Genomic DNA, 18,856 nt, shown 5'->3' with positions numbered 1-18,856 from the left:
CTGGGCTATTATCATTAAATGTCACGATAAACATGGATGCCTAAGTATCTCTGTGGTATTCACATATTTCTTTACAGAAATCCACAACAAATGAAAATGCAAAGTTGCGTAGACAGTCCCAGTGATTACATCTGCAAAGCACCTCCCTCACCTACTGCTCAGGGAACATTTCAGAAGAGCGGACAAAAAGACTGTAAGAGGCAGAGGATTGTTAGAGTCTGTTAGGTTGTGTATTCCAGCAATGTCAGGGAATACAAAGTCTCACCAACATGACTGCCCACAGACATGCTAAACAGTGACAATGACAACAACAAACATGCTAACGTGGACACGGGAAAGCCTGGGAGGCCTCAACCCCCCAGAAAGAACTACAGACGAGTAATGCTCATGACTGCTGAGCATGGCAGAGATGGTCTTCTCCAGGGAAGAGCACACAAATCGGTTTCCCAACACCCAATAGTCAGCCCTGAAAACAGGCATACAAATCACATCAAACAGACTGCGTGGGTGACACGTACATACACACATGTTATATATACATACGTGTATATAACAGCAATTAATGAAGAAGGAGCCAATTAATTTGATGGAGAGTAGGGAGGGCTATAGGGGAAGGTTTGGAGAAAGGGAAGGGAAGGGAGAAATGATCCAATTATATCATAATCTTGAAAAATGAAAGAAATAAATTTTTTAAAATAAAAAAATTATAATAATTAATAATATAGGAATAGTGTAGATACACAACGATATTATCTTGTCCACTGACATGTCAGTTATTTTGAATTTCTGTAAGTGTATGATTAAGAGAGGTTGGTGAGTAATGCAAAGTGTCAAAAGCTGTTTAACAGATGATATTTCTGCCATCAACGGCGACAAATATATAAATTCGTCCAAAGTAACGGTGGTGAAACCGAGGGAAGATGTGGACGGTTCCTGGCCACTGGCTTACCTCCTTCAGGGCATCTCTTGCATTCCTCAGGACCATTTCTCGTGCTCTCAGATGCTCCAGGTGCTCGGTGGCTGCAGCTCTTTCACTGTATTGTTTTTCCTTTTCACTTAATTGTTTCTTAACAGTTTTATAAAAGCAGTGAACGTTTCTTGTCTCCTTGCATTCTTTTCTTAACGTAAACCTGAAGTTAAATGTGCTTATCATGAAGGCAAATTTACAAATGCAAATTCTCACGGATTTATGGGTTAACTATTATTATGATAAACTGTATGAAGAAAATCTATTTTCAATGAAAGAAAAAACAAAGACAAATTTCTGTTGCCAAATAATTTTACTTTTTTCTAGCCTTGTATTTTAAGTTTTGTAATTTAAGACTAGGTAGTTAAGCATTATTCAAACTGAGCAGCTCATATTAAATAATATATATGCTAATTATATACACATATACTAATTATATATACATAAATGCATGTAACACAGTTAATGAAAAACAGAGACCATGAATTTGAACGACAGCAATCAAGGGTATATGAGAGTGTGTGGAAAAAGAAAAAGGAAGGAAGAAATGTAATTATAATCTCAAAAAAAATTTAGCCAAAAAAGACTAAAGATTCTGACATCACTTATGCTCCTTGCAGAAATTTCAGCTTACTCTGTTGATTATCATGTATCTTATCAAAAACTTAAGTGTCCTCTTGGAACAGGATAACAAATAGTTTAACTAATATTGGACATCGTGCTCTTTCATGATAGAGGACAGCCATGCAGGTATGTTGACCTGTGTCAAGTCCAATAGAAACCTGCAGCAAATGGTTAATTGTGGTGCTTATTAGCTTTCCAGAGCTTGTGCTGGTTGCCAGGGCTCACCTGGTACCAGCAGCTTCTCTCCTCAGCTCTTCTAACCCACCCCTAGCCTAAACTCCTCCAGCTCATGGTCCTCCCTTCCCCCAGCTTCTGAGTCCCCTATAACTGTACTTTCAGCCATGTGCTTTCTTGGCCCCCTTTCTTGATCCTCTCTCTTCCCGTTCTTTGACCCCCTCTCTCTTTCTTCCCTATGTTTTTTTTTTCCTCTCTCTAGGTCATCCTCCCTCACTCTTTCCCCGACTCCTCCTCTCACGGCACAGTTCACTGTGCTGGGCATGTTCAATGTACTACTTTCTCTCCATACTCTGGGCTCTTCTAGATGTCTCCGGTTGCACTCTTTCTTATCTACAATAAAAACCTTCTCCTCAACCATGCTTTGGCGTGGACAAGTCTTCACTTTATACAGTATGTGCTTTTTTAGTCACAGCACTCTGGAGGAAGAGGCAGTTGGATCTCTGTGAGTTCCGAACTAACCAGGGATACACCATGAGATCCTGTCTTGAGGGAAAAAGAAGATATCTTTGTACTTTAATCTATGTATAAAAATGATGCTTTCATAACATAATTAGTAATTTTCTCCAGTTTTACTATTTGTTTGTGGTGATTTAGACTGAGCCCATTGTTTGTGTAACATTCAGTCCTGGTTAGCATGTACAAAAACATGAGTTTCATCTTCAGCACATCTCCTTCCCTCAAAAAGTGTATCCTTTAAAAAAAAAAAAAGTTTCCAGGCAATAAAATCGTTTCGTGCTCTGTTGGTGGAATTATGACTGAATATAAACTTACTTGAAAAAATTTAGAAATATTGATCAAAGACATTTTAAACTTCTAGATTTTAAATATATAATTGTATATTGATAGTAATCCCTATATTGATCAATAAATTCTATATTGATAAATATTGATTATCTAAAGTAAATAATCAAAATACAGAAAAATTATTTTTCTAAATGGTAATACTTGCTGAATTATTTCTAAATTGATACAATAAAATTTCACACAATACTATGTGGTAAATAGTAAACTTTCTATATGGAGAATGTCTGTTATATACACATTAAAATTAGTATTTTAAAGAGTATATGTTTAATTATTAATGCTATTACTGACTATCAATTTCTTTTATTATTCCCAACAAGGTCTTGATCCATAAGACACAGAATTTTTTTCTCCCACAAAACTCTAGAAGGAAAAACAGCAAAAACTCCCTCTTCAGATCTATAATAAAAAGAGTTATCATGTTTCTTTAAAAGTAGGAAGCCAATAAAGTGTAACTAATAGAATTAAATTAAATTTTAAAAAAGTGGGATGCCATACCTCAGGTTCCAGAATTCTTCCTCCTGTTCCAGCAGTTCATCTTTTAACTTTGATTTCTCCTCCCTTGTTTCTGATAACTCCTTCTGTAGAACTTTCTTCTCATTTTCCACTTTTTTATTTTTTTCCCTAAGTAGTTCATTAATTTTTTTAAGATCTGCTAATGCATATGAAGTACTTGAATCCTGCAGTTTTAATGAACTTCCAGAATCTGGATAAAGGAAAAAAGTAACAAAATAAAATACATGAATATCATTTTATTTGTTTGTTTATTTAAAAAGCTTGTATATTTTGACATCCTTTCATTTATGTCCTGAACAGATGTAGACTGACTTATGGTGCTAATTACATTAAGCTAAACTGTGAGAAGAACACAGTAGATCTATTTTTAGCGTAAAGTCCAGTAGGAAAAAAAACAAAACAGATTAATGACCATTATAAATTCAGATAGCTATGGTTTAAAAAGAAAAACAAAACAGGTGTTCTGTGATTGTATCAAACAAGGTTATCTGCAGTTGTGCATAAGGTATCTCAGAGGAAAAGATGGATACATTGGAAAATAATGCATGAGCATGAAGCTGCTGAGCAGATGGTAATAGGGATTCTAGCCAGCAGGGCACCGTGGCACCGGCCTTTAATGGCAACACTCAGGATGCAGAGGCAGGTGGATCTCTGTGAGTTTGAGGCCAGCCTTGTTTACAAAGTGAGTCCAGGACAGCCAGGGCTGTTACACAGAGAAACCCTGTCTCAAAAACCAAAAAGGATTCCAGCCAGACTGCAAAGGTGCTGAGAATATTGCAATCTGCTTCTGCCCAATGTGGAAAAAGGGTAGTTACAAACATTAGTACATGAAACAAACAAACTTGTAATAAAGGTTAAGCAATTTTCAAGACAATGGACTTCAGGTGATGGAAACAATGGATTCCTAAAGCTCCAAGTCTCTGCTGTATGAGGGATTTTAGACCAAGACACAGACAGATGAATTGGAGAGTCAGCCAAAGTGACAATGGGGGCACATTTGCATAATCTTACTGTTTGGAACCTGAAAATAGAAGAATCCTGGGTTTGCAGCCAGCATAGTGCTGTCTCGGAAACCAAAAAGAACTGGCACCAGGGTTGTGGGTGAGTGGGAGGAAGAGACGTGCCTACACTGCCTAAGGTGCTGAAGTCTCATCAGAAGCCTTACTTCAACATTAAGAAACTTTTTAAAAAGAATTGACATTAAAGTAAGACAAAAAAGAATATATATATGCAAACATATCCATACAACCTCGAGAGAATCTTTTTGCTTCTATAATGCGAATAATTAGAAGATTTTGAGATCTGTGTCCCAGGAAGCAAGTGATCAGCTAACACCAAGAGACTAAGATCTTCATATTTGGGGCTTCCAAAAACTCCTGTGTGTGTGTGTGTGTGTGTGTGTGTGTGTATGTGTGTTATTCTTTAACTAGTGCTCTGCAGATTCCTTTCTCAGTTTGGGTCCCTGAACCCTGACTACGAATGGAGAGGGGACAAAGACAGACACACAGAGAAAAGCTGGACTTGGGTGGACCGGGCTTTCTGCTATAGACGTCTCTGAACTTGGGTAGCCCGGCGTGTTTATTGTAGGCAGCTGAGCAGGGAAGCGGGGTTGCTACACACAGCTCAATAAGGTGGGCTTAGCTAACCTCGGCGGAAGCAGTGTCTGTAAGGGAGCAGTCTCAAAGAGCAAACATCAGGAGAGAGAAAGCTACGGCGGGCATTTTCAGCACACACTGTCAAAATCCACACTGGGACCCGAGGAAAGCTTAGCCATCCCTCTGAGCCTCACTTAGAGAAGACTATATGCCACTCCCCTGGGCATGCCCACGTGAAACAATACACACTCACTCAGGACTGCACTAGCTCCCTAAAGTACTGAGTGGTATTCTCTTAATATATGTATTGTATAGAAAGGAAGAAAACTATGAGACTTTACTAAAATATTTGAAATGCAGATAAGTTTGATGGAAAACTTATATACAAAACATCTATAAAATTAAATCTTGTTCATGTAAATGGAGAGGTAAACATGGTTGAGGAGTCCAAAGATTCATTTTAAAATTTGAAATCTCCAAGTTCCCAGGAGGATTAATTGGCAAGCTGACTGTAAAGTTCACATGGAGGTCAGAAATGTAGCCCCATGAGAGAAGACTTGCTGTCTGTGTTCAGGCCTAGAAGCCATTCCCACTCATGCAAAAAAGGAAGGAAGGAAGGAAGGAAGGAAGGAAGGAAGGAAGGAAGGAAGGAAGGAAGGAAGGAAGGAAGGAAGGAAGGAAGGAAAGGAGGAAGGAAGGAAAGAAGGAAGGAAGGAAGGGAAGGAGGGAGGGAGGGAGGGAGGGAGGGAGGGAGGGAGGGAGGGAGGGAGGGAGGGAGAGAGGAAAACAAGGAAAGAAAAGACTACATAGGAATGTGGAGTATCTAGAATATTGAAAACCCTGAAAAATAAGGTGTAGATAGCTGATTTGTGTATATATAGTCTAATAAAATTAACTTTAAAGTATTTTTGTGTTTAGATAACTCACCATCCCTTGAGACCAGTTCAGATGACTGAGTTACATCAACCATAGCTCTAACTTCTTTTGTTACCTAAAAGATAATACTATTGTAAAATGTCTTCAAGATATTCATATCACATAATGTGAAAAAGTTACAATTACTCATTTAATATAAACAAAACCAAAAAAACTCCTGAAGAAATCTGTTTTTAAAAAATTGATACATTTTACTAGTTCTTGAAGAGCTTCAAACAATGTTTTGATCCTATTTGCCCCTCCCCTGACTCTTCCCAAACCCACCCTCCTTCCCTACCCAACTTTGTGTCCATGTTTTTTAATCCTTCAAGATTAATGTTGGAGACCCAAAAATTTTTAGACATGTTGCCTTCCAAAACCAAGGACTACCGTGTTAATGAAAACTGTCTCCTTTTCCCCAGCAACTAATGCTTGCCAATTGCTTCATGGCTAGTGGTGGGATTGTGTGCCTACCCCCTCTTCTCCATGTTGGGATTTTGGCTGACTTGGACTTATACAAGTCATATGCATGCTACTACAACTACTGGGAGTTCACATACGCAGCTGCCCTTCTGAGTTTAGAAAATAATCTTTTCTTGTAGCCATCAACTACCTCTGGCTCTTACACCCTTTCTTCTCTTTCTTATGCAATAATTGCTGAGCACTGGGAGCAAGAATGAGGTGTATGTGTTCCCTTTAAAGTTGAGCATTCTGCAGTCTCTTGTTCTCTGCACAATAGCCTGTTTGAGGTCACCGTGTTAATCACCATCTATTGCAAATAGAAGTTTCTTAGATTAAGGTTTAGAGATACATTGATCTGTGAGTATAACAGTAACTTGTTAGAAGTCACTTTAATAGTATGTCCATTTAACAGCTTCCTAATAGTAACTTCTCAGCTAGCCGTAAGTTTTTAGGTCAGTAATGGTACTGATATGGGCTTCATCTCATGAAGTAAAATTTTAATATGATCCTATAGTTGAAGCCACTGTTACGCTTTCCAGGCCAGTCATTATGTAGTACACAGGGTGCACAGTTAAGGCTGATGATTCCATTTCTCCTTAAGTGGCTTACATAGCATCTTTCAGCCACTATGAAAGCCAACCAGTAGGGATGAAGCTTCCTTATACCCCTGCTTGATTTTGCCATGTTCTATGACAGTATAAATTCTATGACTCAAGAAAGTGGTGTCTTCAGAAAAAAATGCAACCTAAAATTTCTTGGAAAACTCCTACCACCCAAGTCAGAATGTCTAAGGTCAACAAACTAAATGCCTACAAGTGGTGGCAGGGAAATAGGAACTTCTTTTCACTGATGGTGGGAATACTAACTGCTGCGACAATTATGCAAATTAATGTGGAAATTTCTCAAGCAATTAAAAATAGATCTACCATAAGAACCAGCTACACAGCTCTCAGGAATATACACAAAGGCATATCTACTTTAAAGATATTTGCTCATTTGTGTTTATTGCTGCTTGACTCACAATAGGTGGAAAATGGAAACTGCCTAAATAGCCATCAGTTGATAAGTGGATACTGAAATGCGGTGCATTTGCACAGTGGCATTTCTGTCAGCTGTTAAGACAAATAACTTTATGAAATTAACAGGTAATTGGATGGAGCTGGAGATAATCATTTTGAATGAGATAAACCAGACCCCAAAAGACAAATGACTGTTATTCCTTCCGATCTGTGGATGTTGGCTTTAAGTTTCAAGTGCAATTTGGAACACCCAAAGAGCACAGGGAATTACCAAGGGGCCAAGGCCAGGTGCTTTTAAGGGAGAGAGCTATAAAAGTATGAAGTGTTCACAAGGGAATAATTAAACAGGAAGGTTAAAGTGTGGTGGGGGGAGCGAAGGGTAGGGCAGAGGAGGTAATTTAGAAAGGGATAAATAATACTGAACACATTTTTTAAAAGAAATGTGGAAACCGATTACTGTAGAAGCTTTGAGAGAGAGAGAGAGAGAGAGAGAGGGAAAGTTAAAATGGAGCTACCTGATAATATGGCAACAACACCTCTTCTAGCTACTGGAAACTAACAACTTAAAAGCCCAGTAGCAGAAATGGGTTACTTTTGGAGTTGTTGGCCAGTGAGGTCCCACAGAATCCCAAACATTACAGTCTGTTGTCATTGCTCTTGTTACCCTCTAGATTTTAACAGTAAAATGAATACGTTTATCAATACCTACTTTTTCTTAAACACATTTTTTTAAAAAGTGTTTTTAGGCAAAAGGATTTCATATTCTCTTTACCTTTTATTTTCTTTATATTTTGAGACAGGGTCTTATTTGTGTCTCACATTGCCATGGAACTCACTATATACTCATGAAAATCCCCCTGCCTCAGATTTCTAAGTGTTGAGATTCCTGATGTGTAGGGGGTTGGTGCTTTTCATACTTCTTCACTTTGTGTTTTATGATGTATTTTAACTTAGAGCTTTATAAGGTTTCACAGCCCTTTATATAACACTGAGTAAAAACTACTTTGATTCTTTTTACAGTACCTTATGTTTTTCTTTAGCTGTTCTCTTTCGGGGCCTATAAAAAGCACAAATTAATATCACAAAAGTAATAAACATATAAAATAAAAATATCTCAAAGCATTAATTACAGGTAGAAAGCATACTCATTTCTAACTATCCCATTTATTAATTATATAGAAGAAAATCACAATGTTTTGCATTATGATAGACAGCAATAAACAAGGTTAATGCTTTTTCAAAAAATTAACATCTGTAAGCAGTAAACTCTATTTGAAAAACATTGCTTAATTCCTTAATGAAATAAACAATTTAATAACAATATTAAGAAGTAGATTTTCAGAATCAACTATGCAATTATTGTGCATTATTCTAATTATTCTTATTACTATAAATGTGTTGAATTCACTTCAATCTATTAGATAGAAGGTGGCTTGGATATTTTATAATGTAAAGATCTGGACAAAGAAACACCAAGTAACTTGCCCAAATATGAACAACTGGTCAATTACAGATGAGAATCCATATCTCAGAATTCTGCCTGCACAGCATATGCCGCTCTAAAAAGCTTTATTATGCTTCTTAGCGAAATCAGAAGAAAAAATATCCTTTTACCGTGTAAAGATATTAATAAAATCAGTTGGCTTGTCAGAAATCATGAAGAGGAGTGTATCTAGCTTTCTTGGGCTTGGACACACACACTGAATTGAATAACTATACCCCTTTTAAAAGCATCCTTTCTAATATCATGCAAACATAATCTAAAAACCACTAACAAAAAAACTAATCTAAGTCTCCTATTCCCCTGCAACTATTATACGTTCTCTGATACCTCTCGTGATAAATTTTTTGACGGAATTTCCCTCCCTTATTTACTACATTTAGGCTTCCATGCTGACGACATTCTCAAATTATTCATTGTGAGTTTTCCTTGCCCACACCTTAAAATTCTCCACGTGAATAGGCCGGGGTGCGCTCTTCCTTTGTTCTGTACTTTTATTTTTAAAAAACTGTTAAGAGATAAATAAAATGGTATTGTATCCTCACAGGAAAAACAAACAAAACTGTTGGTAATCAAGCCGGCCCTTGTGACCGTGGAATGAGGAAACCCACAAGCTCTCACACTTACATCAAAAACTATAGATTGTCAATGGCTGATGACAAAAGAATCAGTTTCCTACAGGGATGAGCTCCCAAAGGGATAACAACTAAGTTGTCTGGTTCTGCATGGCAGCAGGTACATGAACACACAAGCAGTGCTGAATAGACTCAAAAGATTGTATATACATAGGTTTCCATATATGTAGTGTATACATGTATTTATATATCAATAATATAGTTAACAATAAATTACAATAATATGGGACGTGAGAGGAGATAAAGGTGGGATTGAGAATAGTGTAGATTCTATACTCATGTATGAAGCACCTAAAAAATATATTTAAAAGATGCTAGATTCTGAACTACATGTAAAAATGAAAAAAAATCTGGAAATAATGTGATTAAAGAGTTTGTGTAAAATGCACATAGATTCATTGTGGAAAATTCAGTGTAATACATAGCAAAATATCTTATACATAGGTGATGACGTAATTAAAAATATGCTTTGTTTCATTAACATCATTTTGCTTTTATTACAGTGTACTCCGTAAGCTAGAGACAGTCGTCTGCTTCCTTTTTTGTTGTTCAGTTTCTATGTGTGTTGTTTATGCTTTGGACAAAGTGGTGTGTACTGTGTTTGTTTGTTTGTTTGTTTGTTTGTTTCTGTCAAGCTGGCACAAACCTAGAGTTATCTGGAAGGAAGCAGAACTGAAAAACATGCCTCCCCTGGAGTAGCCTAAAGCCTTCTGAAGTTGCTTGTGGTCATGGAGTTTCACCACAGCAAGAGAATCCTAACTAAGACAAGCCTCAATTACAGCACACTGAGTTCTGTGTCTAACCTGTATAAACGGTTTTTTTGAATGAAGCACACTCACTCACTTATAGCCTATAGCATATATAAACAAAATTTTTAAGCTATAAAATTACACAATACTTTTTCACCAATTCTACTTACAAGCCACGTATGCGAACATCTTTTTCTTCAAATTTAACAACCCTGACTATTACCTTTAGAATAAAATCCTTAACAATCTAGTTTGTATGCATTAATAAAACCATAACATTTGTCTTATGAAAATTACCCAAAATTAGACTTTTATAGGACAATAGCAATTATCTACGTCTAAATATTGCGCTCTTACCCATCATGCTTTGCATTCTCCTGAATAAGAAATCTCTGGTTACTAATTTCACCAGATTTCCTCTGTAGAACCAATTCATCCATTGTAGAAGTAGCAGCAGGAGCAGCAGGAGCAGCAGGAGCAGCAGGAGCCGCAGGAGCAGCAGGAGCAGCAGTGGCTCCAGAAGAAACAGCAGCAGCAGTAACAGAGGCAGTTTCATAGGGGCAGTTTGCTCTACCTGTTCCATTGCTTGCGCATCTCTTTGTTTTTACTTCACCCTTCAGTGAAAAGACAGCAGTGCATCTTACCTCCTTACTAGCTAGCAGTTTTGTTAAAAACCCATATTTAGCAATGTCACCATTTGGAGCATCAGTAACAAATGAAGATTTCCCCATTCTCCACTAAGGTATTATTAGCCTCTGTTCATTTTTCTTTTTTTTTTTTTTCTTTTTTTTTTCATTTGGAGACTGAACTATCAAAAATAAAATAAAGATGCTCACAAAAAAATTGTTTGATCAGTTTGCCAAAACTTGTAGACTTTAGACTCAATTCTTTAAATCACATTAGGCAACTATACCAGAAGTTGTCATATAAAAACTGCAGTAGTGAGAATTGGCAAACTTAATGTAGAGACAAAAATCTATTAACATCACTGGACAGTGGTAGCAATGGCTTTAATCCCAGCACTCAGGAGGCAGAGGCAAGCAGAGTTCAAGGTCAGCCTGGTCTATAGAGTGAGTTCCAGGACAGCTATGGCTACATGGAGAAACCCTGTCTCAAAAACAACAACAACAAAAATCTATTAGCACCAATACAAAAGAAAAATTATTACATTTTAATTCAAAGTATGTTTGGTAAATAGTGTTGCACACCTATGTGAACTAGATGCATTATGTCCAATATTAACAGTCCATTGTTCCATTGTGTATTAAAGAGTGCACAATTAATAATAATAATAATAATAATAATAAACACATAGCTGCATTATGTCCAATTTTAACATGTTCTATGGTTCCATTGTCTACTAAAGAGTGCATAATTAATAATCATCATCATCATCATCATCATCAGATAGCTGCATTATGTCCAATTTTAACATATTCCATGGTTCCATTGTCTACTAAAGAGTGCAAAATTAATAATAATAATAATTTTTCTTATACTGGGTTGAAAAAGGTTTGTTGTTTATAAACACTAAAAGCACCTTATGGAAGACAGTATTCTGTTACAATGGGCAGCCAGATTGATTTTTGTGACCTTACACTCTCCCTTCACATGAACACTAAAGTCAGTGTCCACAAAGCACAATTAAATCTTCAACACCATTATTTTTTAATGAGGCATCATCATTATTGACTGAAATAAAAATATCAAGCCACTCCACTCTTTAACATGAACACAATTCAGTGCTCATAACTGTTCATAATTTAAATTTGATTTTACCTTCTCCCTCCTGTAAGAAGATTCTAAAAATGAAGGCAAAAGGAAGATTCAGAATTTTTGGCTCCATGATGCATAAAGTCAACCTATGTTACTGTAGATTCAAAAGTATCTTTTTGTGAATAAAAGGTCATGATTTTATTTTCTTGTCTCCATAACAAAATCGCCTTAAAACTGGATCACTTGGCCCTTTCTCTTCTTATTGCCACTCGGTTTAGAATGCTTGCATCTCTGAATAGCCAGCATTCTCTTAGATCTGAAGATGAGCTCCACTCACTCAAGTCTCAGCACAATCTTCTTTGTAGTTTTAGCCTTTTTGCAGAAAATAGGCTTAGTCAGTCCACCATGGCCACTTTGTTTCCTGTCATAATGCCACCTCCCCTGGGCATACAAGGAATCCTTGCTTCTTGTACTAAGTCACTTTGTGGCATTGGTGCTTGCCACCTTTCTTGCAGAATGTCAGGCCGGTCTCAGGAACATTCACCATGTTTGCTGGACCGAAACGGGCTCAGAAGAAAAGCTTAAACTCACAACTACTTAAAATATTTAAAATTATATATTGATTTATTATATACTTCATACAGAAAAGTTTATAAGGTAATTCCATTTGTTCTATGATACAATATTTTAAAAAGGAAACAATATTAAAGGAAAATTTTAGACTTAAATATCTACATACCAGTGACTGATTACTCTCACTTCCATAACACCTGCTTTGCTTATCCGCTGAGTCCGCTTCTAAGTCTGACTTCACTGACAAAATAATGTTCGCAGTTTAAAATTATATGTACACATACATCTTCATTGATTTAGTATGTATGGCTGGACACATGTTTATAGCTTCCTATAATAAGCAAAAATATAGCTTTGCAATATAATTTACTTCAAACCAAAATACCTTCCCAATGAAGAGTAAGACAAGAAGAGCGGCATCGTCCTCTCTCTATACACTTTAGTCTCATCCGATACGCTGCGGTTCTCTACCAAAAATCGTTTTGCTTTCCCACTCTCTACATAAGTCAACTTTCCTTCTATTCTCGTTATACCCGGCTTTTCCGGGTCTCCGTGTTTCCTCTGGGAACATGCTCAAAATGTAGTCATAACTCACCTCTGGTCACGTCACCCTAAACTAAAAATGTCATTGAAATGTTGTGAAGTTCACAATTACATGAAGAGTATGGACTCGATCTGCTCCGTCACACTCCTTTTAAAGAAACTGTATGCAACTTTCTTTAGCTAATAGAATCTTATTGTTCTTTAGTCTTTACTAAGAATTCTTCTGAATGACTTACATATGATAGACACTTCTTACCTTCTTCTACTCCACTTACAATATTTCTGCTTCTTTGACCCACAGTCATGGATAAATGACCAACGTCCTTCGGCTGATGATGTTTAAATATAGGCTGGGAAAAAATAGATGCCAAAAATAATTTCTGTGAATAATTCCTAATTAATTTGTTGATAAAATATGAATATTTTTTAAATTTTTAATTAATTTAATTTAACTTTAATATTTTATTTTTATTTATTCTTCACGAATGCCCCTCCTCAAGTCCACTGATAGGGAGGTCCTCCTCTCCCTCCTTCTGATCCTAGACTATCAGATCACATCAGGAATGGCTGCATTGTCATCTTCTGTGGCCTGGTAAGGCTGCTCCCCCATCAGGGGGAGGTGATCAAAGAGCAGGCCAATCAGTTCGTGTCAGAGGCAGTCCCTCTTCCCATTACTATGGGACCCACTTGGACACTAAACTGCCATGGGCTACATCTGTGCAGGGGTTCTAGGTTATCTCCATGCCTGGTACTTGGTTGGAGTATGAGTCTCTGGGAAAAATTTTGGTTATGCTCTATAAATTATATATAAAATCTTTAACTCTAAAATATAAATTCAACTAAGCTATAGTGAATTATTCACTAAAATATTAATGTAAAAATTGAATATATACATACAACTGACTGAATATTTTCAGAGGCATGACTCTGCTGCTTTTCCTTTGATTTCACTTGTAAGTCTGCTTCTGACAAAACATAAATATATACACGTGAAGAATGAAAAGCAGTTATATAGTATGAGTGTCATAATAAAAATTAAAATTTAAATGAGTTATACACAAAAAACAGACTCAGTAGGTCATAAATATGTTATATATTTATGCATTTAGAAAGAAAGAGGAAGGGGATGTAGAAGAGACTGGAAGAGTTGGAGGGAGGAAAGAAACATGGTGAAGTGATATCATTATATTTAAATTTAAAATATATTAGTTCTATGCCCCTGCCCTAGTCCACCGATAGGAGAGGTCCTCTTCCCCTTCTGTTTGACCCTAGCCTATCAGGTCTCATCAGGAATGGTTGCATTGTCTTCCTCTGTGGCCTGGTAAGGCTGCAGCCCCCAACATGGAGGTGATCAGAGAGCCTGCCACTGAGTTCATGCCAGAGATAGTCCCTGTTCCCCTTACTAGGAACCCCACTTGGAGACTGAGTCTATGCGCTACATATGAGCCAGGGTTTTAGGTCCTCTCCATGCATTGTCCTTGGTTGGGATATCATTCTCTTCAGGGCCTCCAGGGCTCAGATTTTATGGTTTTGTTGGTCTCCTTTTGGAGCTCCTATCCCCTGCAGGTCTGTCTCCCCCTTCTTTCATAAGATTCCCTGCATTATGCTGAAATTTTGGCTTTGAGTCTCAGAATAAAACCAAAATGAAATGGAAGTAGAGGTTGTAGAAAATTTGCAGGGAGGAAATGTGATTTGACTAAGATTATAATAATGACAAATAATGAGGTTAAAAGAACTCAATAAATAAGACTAAGCTTTAGAAAAATAAAATAAAATATATTCATGACTATAATAAAAATAAAATTAAAATTTACTTTTCCAACTAAAACTTCGGATTAAACTTAACTTTCAATTTTACATTCACTGACTCATAAAACATCAAGACATTCACTACAAATTACTTTCTCATTTTTTAAATTGACAGTTCTTGGATCTAAGATGTCTGAGTATTCATGGTGTTTCAAAGTTGGGACTTTCACGTACGTGTTTTGTTTTTCATTTTACCGTGGTGCATGTACAATTTAAACAACAATAAGATAAGCACTAAATGATCCACCATCCAACTTATGAGACCACACACTTGCACTCAGTAGAAGTCATCTGTGTGGGTCTCCTCACTGACTTCTTCCCCTGCTTCTTCTCTATCCACAGTTCTAACCTTTGTGATCATTATTTCCTTATTTTCTGTATGGCTCTGCCATGAAGTCATGTATTCCTAAGTAATTATATTTGCCTTATCTGTGGATTATTAGTGGAGGATTAGAGGCTTCACTTCATTATTTAGACAGCAGAGAATGCTGTCCTCAGTACGTGCACCTACGTCTGCTATTCATCCACATACATATCTACCCAACGTAGACACATTCAGAAACTCAATAGAAAAACAACACATAATAAAAAAATTCAGAGTGGAATTTTTTATTCACTCTGAAACATATAGAAGCATAAAATACAGAATCAAGGAAGGCAGACAAGTATTTTAATGCAGAAGTATCAATATCAGTCTAAACAACAGGGAAAGCCTTGGAGGGCATTTCCAGTGATGTAACAGCCAAAGTGAAAACAGCAAAGAAAGAAAAGCTTTTAAGATGGAGGTAAAGACCCAGGTCAGCACACCACAGAGATATTTTCATATTCATGATTATTACTACAGTAGTCATAATAGCTAAGAAGGAAAATACACTTTGATAACCACAAACAAATTAATAGATAAAAATAGACACATGTGCCTATGAAAGTTTTTTTCACATGTAAAGTAATAGAAACCATCATGCAGGTGGAAATAAAGTTAAAAACAGAAATATTTTGTTACGAAAAATAAGCCAGAGCCATAGTAAATATCATATGTATTACATTTTCTCTCATACAGGAAATCTAGATTTAATTTTTTATAAGAATATGTAGTGTGTGTGTGTGTGTGTGTGTGTGTGCGCGCGCGCGTGCGCGCGCACGCATGATGAAGAGAGAGGGGACTTTGATTTGTCAGGGCAAGATAGGTGCAGAAAAAAAAAGAAGGCAGAAGAGAGATGATGGGAGATGTAGGACAAACAGACGTGTCTACTATGTGTAGGTAGGAAGGAGGCAGTCAGAAAAGAAGAGAGCAGAGGGTGTAAGGGGGAGAATGAGAACAAGGAATAATAGTATACATGTGTTAAACTGCTTAAATGATATTCGAGACACTGTATTATAATTAGTAAAACTGAATAATTTCTAAAATGGAAGACTGAGTTGTAGTCAGATATGATAATTGTATGTATAATCTTAAAATGGTTAGAAATAAACTATTAGAGTGCTTAGCATTCATTTTTCAACTGAGCTAGTTCACTGTAAATGTGAAGAGAAAATATGGATGGCATGGTGAAAACTGGTGAGAAATGATCTAACAGAAGAAAGCAGCGTGTAAAAAGAGTGCAATCCTAAACTCTGATTATGTCTCTATAATCTCTCAAGTAAAAAATTATTAAATATCAGCCCAGAGCAATATTTCATTTAATGAGTAGAGATATAAATTGTGATTCCCCAAAGGATTAGATGCTGGCATTAGCATTGTCTTTGGAGATGTACAAAAACTGTGTAAATGATGATATGGTTGTGTTCACTTTAATGTTTTCTTTGTATGTGCGTCTATATTGGCAGAATACTTTGAATATTTCTCAGAAATGTCTGCTTCTTTCATATAACAGCCTTACCAAAAAAACTATTATCAAGTAGAATTTAGTTCACTGGTAGAATAGAGATGTTGTGAGGGGGTGGGGAACTAGGGACAAACAAATTTACATAAATAAACAAGCAAACCAACAGAGACTATAATCACAAAGAAATCAGAAGAAAAGTAGCCAAGTAGGAGAGGAGAGAATGTAAGCAGACTGTTGAGTATTTGAGTCTAGATTCGTGACTGTAAATATTCTAGAACATAATTGACACTTTCTTTAATATATAGACTGTTAATGTTAAAGCATAAGGAAAACATAGCTTGCCACATCATATGGACACATTCTATAGCCTGGATACCATGATGGCCAAGGAGAACTAAAGATATTAGCATATAAATTACAAAAAAAAAATACACAAAGTTTGCTGAGTACACGGTTTTTGCAGCCTGAATATGAAAGTATGTCTATATTTTTAAAACGGTTTCTTTGTATGTAATACAGGATCACTGAAAACTTTTATGTATGAGAAATTTTTGCCTCATTCTACCAAGTAGCAGAATTTATACACATAAATAATTTTTGAGAAAATATAATCCAATTAAAAATGGGGTACTGAGCTAAACAGAACATTCACAACGGCTGAATATTGAATGGTGGAGAAACACTTAAAGAAATGCTCAGCATTCTCTGTCATCAGAAAAATGCAAATCAAAATGACTCTGAGATTCCATCTTACACTTGCCAGAATGGCTTAAGATCGAAAACTCAAGTAAAGACACATGCAGGAGAGGATGTGGAGAAAGGGGAACCATCTTCCACTGCTGGTGGGAGTGCTACTTGTACAACCACTTTGGAAATTTATCTGGCGCTTTCTCAGAAAATTGGGAATAGTGTTACCTTAAGACCCAGATATACCACTCCTGGGCATATATCTGAAAGATGCTCAACCATTCAACAAGGACACTTGCTCAACTGTGTTCATAGCAGCTTTATTCGTAATAACCAGAATCTGCAAACAACCTAGATATTCCTCAACTGAAGAATGGATAAAGAAGCTGTGGTTCACTTACAGAATGGAATACTACTCAGCTATCAAAAATATAGAAATCATGAAATTTGCAGCCAAATGATAGAAATGAAAAAGATCATCCTGAGTGAGATAACCCAGAAGAACACAATGGGAGCCTACCACAGATGTCTTCTGAAAGACTCCACCCAGCAGGGGATTGAAACAGCTGTAGAGACTCACAGCCAAACTTGGGCAGAGTACAGGGAGTCTTTTTTTTTTTATCTTTATGCATTATATCTTTTTCTTTTTATTAATTTATTTTAATTTATTACAATTTAATTTATTACAATTTATTCACTTTGTATCCCAGCTGTAGACCCCTCCCCCATCTCCTCCCAATCTTATCCTTCCTCCCTCTTCTCCCATGCCCCTCCCCAAGTCCACTGATAGGGGAGGTCTTCCTCCCCTTCCATCTGACCCTAGTCTATCAGGTCTCATCAGGACTGGCTGCATTGTCTTCCTCTGTAGCCTGGTAAGTCTGCCCACCCCTCAGGGAAAGGTGATCAAAGAGCCAGCCACTGAGTTCATGTCAGAGAGAGCCCCTGTTCCCCTTACTAGGGTACCCACTTGGAGACTGAGCTGCCATGGGCTACATCTGTGCAGAAATTCTAGGTTTATATCCATGCATGGTCCTTGGAGTATCAGTCTCAGAAAAGACTCCTGGGCCCAGATTTTTTGGTTCTGTTGCTCTCCTTGTAGAGCTCCAGTCCCCTCCAGATCTTTCTTTCTCCCCCTTCTTTTCATAAGATTCCAGAGTGCAGAGAGTCCCATGGAAGAAGGGGGTGATAGGAAGACCTAGAGTTGACAGTAGCTCCACAAGGAGACCAACAAAGCCAAAAAATAAAATAAAATCTGGGCCCAGGGGGGCATGCGGAAATTGATGCATCAACCAAGGACCATGCATGAAGAGGACCTAGATTCCCTTCTCAGATGTAGCCCATCGGCATCTCAGTCTCCATGTGCATTCCGTAGGAAGGAGAGCAGGGGATATCTCTGACATGGACTCGGTTGCCTGATCTTTCATCACCTCACCTTGGTGGGGTGACTTTACCAGGCCACAAAGGAAGAGGATCCAGGCAGTCTTGATGAGACCTGATAGGTTAGTTTCAGAGAGCAAGAGAGGAGGACTTTCCCTATCAGTGGACTAGGGGAGATGGATAGGGGGGAAGAGGAAGGGAGGGTAGGACCAGGAGGAGATAGGGAGTGGGGTACAACAGGGATACAAAGTGAATAAATTTAAAATAATAATAATAATAATAATAATAATAATAATAAAGT

General features: G+C 37.1%; 1 protein-coding gene and 1 pseudogene across 1 annotated transcript in view; both read right to left on the bottom strand.

The window, feature by feature from the left end:
- Potea (POTE ankyrin domain family member A) overlaps positions 1–18,856 on the bottom strand; it is a 134,747-nt gene that overhangs the window by 9,100 nt on the left and 106,791 nt on the right. Inside the window, exons 50-57 of the mRNA XM_060381358.1 lie at positions 13,754–13,821; positions 13,113–13,206; positions 12,480–12,553; positions 10,382–10,638; positions 8,163–8,196; positions 5,671–5,734; positions 3,131–3,338; positions 950–1,130 (exon numbers count right to left, since the gene is read on the bottom strand). Of these exons, the coding sequence (XP_060237341.1) occupies positions 950–1,130; positions 3,131–3,338; positions 5,671–5,734; positions 8,163–8,196; positions 10,382–10,638; positions 12,480–12,553; positions 13,113–13,206; positions 13,754–13,821 (980 nt within the window). The remainder of the gene's footprint in view (positions 1–949; positions 1,131–3,130; positions 3,339–5,670; positions 5,735–8,162; positions 8,197–10,381; positions 10,639–12,479; positions 12,554–13,112; positions 13,207–13,753; positions 13,822–18,856) is intronic.
- Positions 11,969–12,287, bottom strand: LOC110543299 (ribosomal protein eL42-like; annotated as a pseudogene).

Source organism: Meriones unguiculatus, chromosome 4, assembly GCF_030254825.1.
Source record: "Meriones unguiculatus strain TT.TT164.6M chromosome 4, Bangor_MerUng_6.1, whole genome shotgun sequence".
Classification (NCBI taxonomy): domain Eukaryota; kingdom Metazoa; phylum Chordata; class Mammalia; order Rodentia; family Muridae; genus Meriones; species Meriones unguiculatus.
The sequence above is the reverse complement of the archived record's forward strand: the minus strand, read 5'-3'. Positions and strand labels throughout refer to the sequence as shown.